Genomic DNA, 9,210 nt, shown 5'->3' on the forward strand with positions numbered 1-9,210 from the left:
AGGAGGCGCATCCCTACGTCAGGTAGGGCACTGGCTTGTCTTTTTTTTTTATTTATTGACGTGGTGACGTCGTTTAGCTGATGAATAAATCATAGATTTTAAACCCCCGAGGCCCCCCCCGCCCCCCCCCCCATGGCTACATTTCAAGCCTCAAATTCGTTCAATCGAACCATATAACTGCTAATATAAGACGTTTATTGGTAAATATATGCACACATAAATTATATGAGCATATAGAAAAAAAAGACATAAATTTCGTTTACTGTCGTCTCTGTACGGCCGTGTGTGTTTTTGCGCATCATTGCTGTAGACAAGGTTGCCGTGGAAGCCGCAGACGCTTGTCAAAAATGGCCAACCTAAAATGAAAAAAACATTTGACAAACGGGTAACTCAGCCAATAAAAGCCAGTATTGAAAGGCTAATAGACGAATCAGATCAATTAGGAGGCGGGGCTAACGCAATCCAAGTGCTGGACGACAGGACTTTAGAGGGTAACTGCAATCACAAAAGTCTCAAAATCATACTGGCTGCCAACGTGTTCGGTGTTTTTGTTTTATTTATTTAACTTTGGCGTAGTCATGTTGGCACGCCGATGTTCCCAAGGCTACTTTCTGCTTTATGCATTTTAATGTTTCCTAATATAGACAAAGGATTTCACAGAGCTTTCACCGTGCTTTTGGTAAGTCCGTATGCGCAGCTATGAAGTGCCTAATCAAATGGTTTAAAAAATCGCATTGTCTCTGCTCTTAAAGCAGCCTTTCGGATCTAGTGGTAACGATGCATTGTTTGTTATTCCACATTAGCGGTCATTTAGTTGTATTGAATGTTGTTACCGCACGAGTCTTGCTTGCGAGGGATGTAGGGCAGGAGGGAGGCTGTACTGTCACTGCACGAGCCACTGGGAGCTAGCAATATCCCAATTTAGTCATATTTAACCGATTTTAACTACATGTCTGTATTGGATTATTCATGCATTTATTGTAAGATAAGGCCATTATAAATGGGTGCAGTGATGCTTCAACCTAAAGTCAAACTGTGTCCACAGAAATTATGGAAGACCATTATTGGCACGTGCTGTGTACAGTTTAGTACAGATTAGTTTAAACACAAGAGGTTGTATGATGTGTGGTATGCGTGCCGTTTATGTCCACATTTGGGCACGATGGCAAATACTGTTTAACGAATGAAGTCGTGATGAAACCTTAATGATCTGTTAGCTATGGCCATTGTTATGAACTTCAAATATGTAGACAGTGGTCAAACAGCAGTTCATCTTTCAATTTTCACAATGTCGTTTCTTTCACACCCAGCAAGATGCGCACATGTGCTGGCAGAGAAAGACTGCAACCTAAAGCCCCACAAGGCCTGGCCTGTCTCTTGGATGAATCTTCTCTTTATAACCGTCTGAAATGCCTTGACCTAACTGCCACCATAAAATGGCAGGATTAGTCTCCTTTGTGGGTTTGCTGGCAATGGTCAAGACCCACATGGATGCCCGTGGCCCTGGCGCAGTGGTTCTGGGGATGATCCTGTTGATAAACATGATAGCAGCGGACTCACCTGTTGCAGGTAAGGGAACACCTGTCTCTAAGGTGCATCAAATATATCTATCGAGGTGCTCTTGAGCAAGGCAGTTGATCCCCCGCCAGCTCAAGAGGTGCACCACTTTCACTCTGTCATCTGTCCTTGCATGCCTGCATGTGTGTGATCTGGTTCTGTGTATTGTGTGATTGATTGAATATGAGTATTTACAGTATATAAAAAAACAAGTTTAACATTTGTGGCAGGGATCAGGACCTTGTAACAGCATTATTAGCTCCAGCATCATCAGCTTCTTCCCTCATACAATATGAATAATCAACATAGCACAAAACCCCACAGGTGAAATAGCTGTGAACGTGATGTATGCTTAAAGTAGCAACATTTAATATTTTCTGCATTATATTTTTCATTGGATTTTACACTCTCGCTTAACGTTATGAATTCCTCTGTTTCAATGCCAGTGTTAGAGTATTAGTTGCAGCGTGAATGTTTTTGTAGTGTTTAAAATGACAAAAGTATGCACAGATGTACATTAACAAAAAAAAATCTAAATTTTAAGTGACTATAAAGACTGATGAAAATGTCATGTTTTTAAAAAAATATATATCCAGTATTGGAAATTTTTCACACCAGTTGTAGTCTTCTTCAGCAACCCCCAGAATTCCTCAGTCCGAGCTGCTTCATGACCTTCATAAGGATGATGACTCACAAGTGGTGCAATCACTGAACTGGGTGTAAAGTAATCTATTTCCAGTATATAGTGAAAGGGTTTAAATCGATGCACTAGGTGGGAGTTTTTCCCAGACTTAATTTATAGATGTTGACAGTGTTCCACTAACACCCATCCCCCACCATATTGCCTAGTTAAAAGAACCAGCTGAAGGGAGTCATAAACCCATGATATTATGTGGTAATAGGATTATAGTGACTGGCTGGCTGTCCGGAAGTGGAGAATTAGTTAATCCAAAACATGTTGATGTAATAGCACCTTTGTTTGCAGCTTTATTTGTTAATTAGAACGCTCAGCATTCTTCCCTTGACACGTTAAGTGGAAGACCTCTCAAGTTGACCACAGTCTTTACTGTGATGCCGGTTGACTTTCGATTTGGTACACGTTCAGAATAAAATTTAGCTGTGAGAAAAACTCGCTTTGGCGTATTTGTTACAGAGTCCATTATGTCGCCGTGATAAACCCTTTATCAACTATAAAATCAAAGTTGGGCAGCCCGTTGGTCAAGTGGGTAGCGCGTCAACCTCACAGTGCAGAGTTACCCGGTTCGATTCCAGCTCCGGCCTTCCTCTATGGAGTTTGCATGTTCTCCCCGTGCCTGCGTGGGTTTTCTCCGGGTACTTTCCACCCACATTCCAAAACACATGCATGGCAGGTTGATAGGGGACTCCAAATTGTCTCTCTGTGTTATTGTCAACGTGAATGGTTATTTGTCTGTGTGCCCTGCGATTGGCTGGCAACCGGTTCAGGTTGTCCCCGGCCTACTGCCCGAAGATGGCTGGGATAGGCTCAAGCACGCCCCGCGACGCTTGTGAGGATAAAGCGAATCAGAAAATGGATGAATGGATGGGTGGAAAATCAAAGTTTTAAGTGACAAATTTTAACATGATTAATTGGCATACAAGTACAAGGAGTCTAATATTATGGCGGGGGAGGAGCTGTAAAAACAGGTCATAGTATTAAAACATTCAGTGATGCTGTTCTTGTGAAGACAAATCAGGGAAAGTGTTGGCTAAAATTTAGACAAGTTAGCTGAAGGTTGATTTGAGTTTTTTTTTAATAAATTTGGAATGATTTCTTTTTGATTGGTGATATGGCATTGCTGTTGGAAGACAAATGTGAAAAAAATGAGGAATTAGTACTGGTATTTTAGTTTACTTGGTATGGACAGTACGTGCACCATCATATCATTCAGAGTTTTATAGTGTATGTACTATATGTGTACAGTATTTCATAAACTGAAACCCTGCCATTGCCGTCCGTGTATGTACGGCCAAATTGTTGTGTATAATTTTCCATGTGCTTGGCCTGAAACCCCCGTTGTTCTGTTTTTTTGTTTTGGCTTCGTGTGGTCATGTACTCCATAATTCGATCATTACCCTTGAAGTCTGTGTTTTGGCAATGGACATATTTTGTAATGACCTTCATGTTCTCTTTACTGACTTGCAATCTATCTGTCTTCCCACGGTAAAGCACTTGATGCATCCTTTTTTCATCGACTGTTCTCTCATAGAGAGCAAAATAACTGCATTGCTTTGGTTTGGAAAGGCATCAAACAATTTAGAAATCGGCCAGTGTCATTTTAAGAACTCTTTGTATGAGCAGCACACGGATGACTCATGACAACAGGCTGAACATTTTAAGCTCGTAATGCATACCCATATCACAACCTAAATGTATCCCACCAAACATTATCCAGTTGTTTAATGTAGTAGAAATTTGTACAATGAAACAATGAACTTTGTATCATTGTTTGACAAAAGGATCGGGAGTTTGAATGTCCCTGGGCAAGACACTGAACACTAAGACATAAAGAGGTTTCTTCCCTATTTCCAGACAAGTTTACTTTCTAGTTTCTAGGTCAAACAGGGTATGGCGACTTGCATTTAATTGCTCTTCCAGATTGACATGACACGGCACTTTCCTTTGTCGTGTCACTTCTGTCTGTGTTACTGGGCTTCTGCTTTGACAACATACTGTAGCACTCCTTTACTTTACAATGCAACTAAAAGATATTTTGAAACAAGACCACTAGTTGATTTTACTTGGTGACTGGCAAGTTCAGAACACGGGGCAATAGTCGAGGGAAGACAGGGGTAATCACCAGTGCAGTGAAATTGGATCCGTGCGCGGTGACAACATGGCCATTCATTATTCATCATAGCAGGGGGCCAGTCTCAGATCAATGGTGGCTAGATCCCATCCAAAGCTAAACTCTTGAGTGCTCCAGCAAGCAGTGAACTAAAACATATTTTTCTTAGTTTATCAAAGACGAAGCCTTCACCTTTGCTTATTTGAGCAATTCTTGACAGCAGCTTTTGTGGGACCTTAAAAAGCATACTCTCTGAATGTGCACAGATTTGTGATGACTGCCTGGCGCGGTGATTCATGTTGACAGTTTTGTCTAAAGGGAGTCAATAATCTTAGCCAGTGAACAGGCCCAGCTGGAGAGTTACTGACAATTAAAGCGGTGTAGGAGGATGCTGAGTGTCTGAAGTTTTCTGGGCTTCTCATGTTACATGTCTGCATTTCGGAGAGACTCGCGAATCACCAACTAAGTCGATAGTGGAAACCACCCATTTTGCGTGCCGGGGCTTATCACAAAGTCGTAATCGCAGGAGCTCCCCATTCCACTCTACACTGGTTGTTACTCAAAAGTCTTGCAAGTACACTACAATAAATGATATACATTTTGTAGTATATATATATATATATATATATATGTGTGTGTGTGTGTGTGTGTGTGTGTGTGTGTGTGTGTGTGTGTGTGTGTGTGTGTGTGTGTGTATGTATGTGGCACAAATTACCCCAAGAGGACTGAAGGAAGGGAGGCAAAAGCAAGAGGAGGGTATTTTCTATGATTCAATTCTAGACGTCACCATCACTGTCTACAGGGAAGCGTTATCAGGTTAGCTTTTAGGGTTGGGCTTCCATGAGAGGCAAACGGACCTTTTGTAATATTGATTCCCAGAAATCATGGCTACATTTCAAATCCATTTTAAGCAAGAGCACTCAGAGTACTGCAGAGGTGGAGCATGGGCCAAGAAACTCAGTCATACATTTTAGCCCTCGAACATGTCGCCTTCCACCAAGTATTCGTGTTTAAAAAATAAGTACCTTTTCCCCGATCTACAACTAAATAGGATTGGTTTTGTATGTAGTGCATGTCTCGTTTTTTTTAATGCATTGGACGACTTATTGGCAACAATTTCATCATCCATCCTATCATTGTTTCATATGCACACATCAAAAATTAGGCTGGGCAGTGGCAAACTGCATCCTCATCTTTTGAGCAGTCAAAATACGATTATTTTCTGTGACTCATCCATTGCTTGTTTGCACACTAGAATCAATGTGTACAGTTCATCGTATCTTTCTACGGCACCACAACCTCACTCATGTCAGAGGCATCTCCCACTTTCCACCTGTAAAATATTCAGTTTTGCCTACCTATCCTCAATACACTGCCATATGTTTCAAATATCCATGAAGTTATACAATAAAACAGCTTTAAGATGCAACACTTGATGATATTAAAGACTGAACCAAGTTTTATTTATTTATTTCCGAGACATTTTAGCCAACTTGTGTTTCTATGTTTGTAGTAAGATTAGTAACATTTGTTGAGTTATGTGATGCAGCAATCTAGCTTCGAGTCCAAAGCGGTGGTTGTTGCAATGATGTTCAGGTTTCTGAACACAATGTATCCAAATTGAAATCCTGGTTGAGGGATGTCTCCCTTCGTATGTAATCCATTTAACATGTGAACTAAAGACAAATGGCTGCTGCATTTTGACAGACAAGTGACATATAGCAGATGCTGTTGTTACTGGTGAGGATCATTTATTGCAGTTTACGCACTTCCTCCTGTAATGGAGGTTTGTTGACTTATTTCTACAATCCAGTAATCAATTTTCTTTTAGATACATTTGGTGGATTTAGAGACGATCAACAAATTAATCAACATGAGCTCTCGAGACGACTTAGAACGCCGGGTCTCTAGCAGCTGGTATTCATATACATTTGCGAGTCTCATGTTACCGAGGAGCATTGAAATCTTTTAAATGATAACACTATTGTGGAAAATTGTTGACTATCAAACTTGTGAATTTCACCAAATGGAACTGTTGCGCACTCAGTGCATAAACAAAGTAGTTATTCATAAGAATAGGTCTACAAGGCACATGAAGACACATGGCCAGATGAATGGAAATGGAATCTCATTAGCCCGGGACTTGTCAAACCATGCATAAATTAGATGTCATCGTATTAATTCTTTAGTGTTGTCAAACTAATGAGATGGTTCCACATTTTTAGATATGTGCTTCATTATGGCATTGATGGGAATGTGTGCTGAACAGCAGGTCACAGTATCAGGCTTCTGCGAGCCGCTTGGGGAAGCACATTTTTCTGTTTGGTGCAGCGAAAGTCTGAAGGCAAAACATGAAAATTTAAAATTATAATTATCAGAAGCAAAATTGTCATCATTATAAATCACAGTGGGGTTGAGATAAATATAAACAGGAGCAAGTGACAGAACAGTTTACACTCAAGAGAGATAAAAGGCAATACTGAGCGATTTAAATTTTACCGCCATTTACCAGTTGGCAGAGCTAGCCTTCAAGAACTGCGTCAGATTTGTCTCTGTGGCCCATTGAATAACTTCTCTCTGTCACATAGAGCGAGGCCTGAGCATCATTTCTGATTAGCTGTCAGTTGTTACATTTCTCCTGATTACTGTAATTATTTATAATTACCTGCCAGGTCATGCACCCATTTTAAAGGTAAAACAAAACATTCCATGTGTTTTTTTTTTCTTTAGATCAGGAAAAAAAAACAGTTACTTACTTACCGTCTTCATGTGTATCATGATTATTGAAATACTGATATTTTATAATGGTGCTATTTGAACTGTCACAAACATTGCAAGTGTATTATTGTGCCACTGCAGGGGAGAATTGACATGACATGACATTTTAAGGTCGTGCACCATAGTATGACCTATTTCTCAGGCATACATACACGCTGTATATTTTATCCATGGAGTGCCTACATTCATGGATCCATAATATTGTCACTGAAGCAAACTGACTATTAGATAAAAGAGAAGTCACGCCACAAGCTTGTTATTTATGAATGACCAAGTACACTTATGTAGTGCGCAAAACATAGTGGCAGAACAGTACTATCAGTACATTTTAAGAATAATCATTAACCTAATGGAAGGGCGACTTTAATAACATCATATCACATGATCATTATATCATAGTTTTTTACTATGGATTTTAAAGATTGGTATTTGAACATAACAGCAGATTCGTCCATCACCATTGGTTGATTTGGAATATAGAATTCCATTTCCCATAGTCGTCAGGTCAAGTTTTGTTAGAAAATGGCAGTTGTTTGTTTACATTCAACCATTAGCTAAAGTTCACACAAGTGATGTCATGTCCATTATGATTGTGTACCGCGTTCCAGTACAGGACCAAGTCTAGGTCTCAAAATACCGTTTGTTTTGAAAGGTAAGCATGACGTCTTTGTACCTGTTTCGTGGATATTTTTGTTCTTGATGTTCTTGGTATTGAAATGTTTACTGTTTGAGGGGCTGTGATATGTTTAAAAATCACTTTGTGTCGTATTATTCTATTTTGGGGAATGATTTATTCATTTTCATGCATAGTTGTCCTTGAATAGGATCGAAATAGTTACATTCATGGTGCAGACAAATATTAGCGTCTTGATTTTAATAGAAGGTGCCTGATATAGAATGTCAAATGAGTGGGAATAAAAACTCTAGACCTCCTATACACGGTATGCCAACGTGGCATACTCCCCTGGGCAGTGTCACCACAACTTAGACCTTGAGACCACCAACACGCTTTTGGTGGAAGCAGGCGCCCAACAGAAAGACTGTGACAGTTTGGTGAAAGACACAGAGTGGGCATTGCAGGATGTTTGCAATGTCACTGATTGGTTTTATGTTTGTATAGGTTATTGTTTTCCTAAAGAAATGCAATACTGCTCGATGTGCAATACTATTTTGTTGCTGGAACTACTACCTCAAGACCTCAAGTGCTAAGCTTACAGCCCCACTCTCATCCTATGTTTTTCCTTTGCTCTGACTGTCTCTATATAATAAGCCTCTCTCGCACAACTCTAATTGCCCCACAGGGATAAATAAAGTTTTCTGAATCTGAAGAATATTCATGTATTTGTTTATCAATATGTTCCATGTTAAATTTTATTTATGTATCGAACTTCGTTTCAGCTGCAGTTCTTTTTTTTTTTTTTTAAGTACAGTGAAACTCCTCTACAACGAAATCATGTTTGCAGCAAGAAATTTTTCACAACAGGGGGTTTTTCACTGTAGCAAATTTGATCTTAGATGTAAGCACACACACACACCCACACACACAAACGTATGTGTACACGCACACACAAACGTTTGTGTACTCTATTTTTATTCCAATAGTACATAAGTATGAGCACACACTTATTTGACACTTCATATTGTCAGTGTAGAAAGAAAAAAAGGGAAAGAAATTGCGAAATTTACGATCAGCATTCACTTTCACTTACATCAATTTCTTGGAAAATGTCTTTTATTTTGCTTGCTCCGTCTTTCATTTTGATCACTTTTACCCTCTCTTCCAGCATCAGAGCTCTTCTTGTCTTAGCTGCTTGACATCAAAAGGTCCGTTTTGTAGCCATTTTAGCAATGCAACGTCCATCCTCGTCTGAATCTAACAACAACAAATACTTCCTGGACCCGGTGGCTTTTCTTTCCACCATCTCACTGTCTCGAACTCGACCTCCCCTCGATCACCACCCAAGACAGCGTTGCTCAGCTGATGTCATGCAATGAACTTTTCAGCCAGCCACGGAACGCTTCGTAGTCCTCGATGGCCATAGTTAGCTCTCGAAGACTAAAAACCTTA

At 39.9% G+C, this 9,210-nt stretch overlaps 1 protein-coding gene across 6 annotated transcripts in view; it reads left to right on the forward strand.

Moving 5' to 3' along the window:
- The first annotated feature begins 456 nt into the window (after positions 1 to 456).
- The window catches only part of LOC109530453 (UPF0606 protein KIAA1549), a 32,431-nt gene continuing 23,677 nt past the window's right edge, over positions 457 to 9,210 (forward strand). For all 6 annotated transcript variants that reach the window (XM_019894204.1, XM_019894205.1, XM_019894206.1 and 3 more), the window contains exons 1-2: positions 457 to 679; positions 1,311 to 1,569. In XM_019894204.1, the coding sequence (XP_019749763.1) occupies positions 1,437 to 1,569 (133 nt within the window). In that variant the 5' untranslated portion in view covers positions 457 to 679; positions 1,311 to 1,436. The remainder of the gene's footprint in view (positions 680 to 1,310; positions 1,570 to 9,210) is intronic.

The sequence above is a fragment of the Hippocampus comes genome, unplaced genomic scaffold (genome assembly GCF_001891065.2).
Source record: "Hippocampus comes isolate QL1 unplaced genomic scaffold, H_comes_QL1_v1.1 scaffold104, whole genome shotgun sequence".
NCBI lineage: Eukaryota > Metazoa > Chordata > Actinopteri > Syngnathiformes > Syngnathidae > Hippocampus > Hippocampus comes.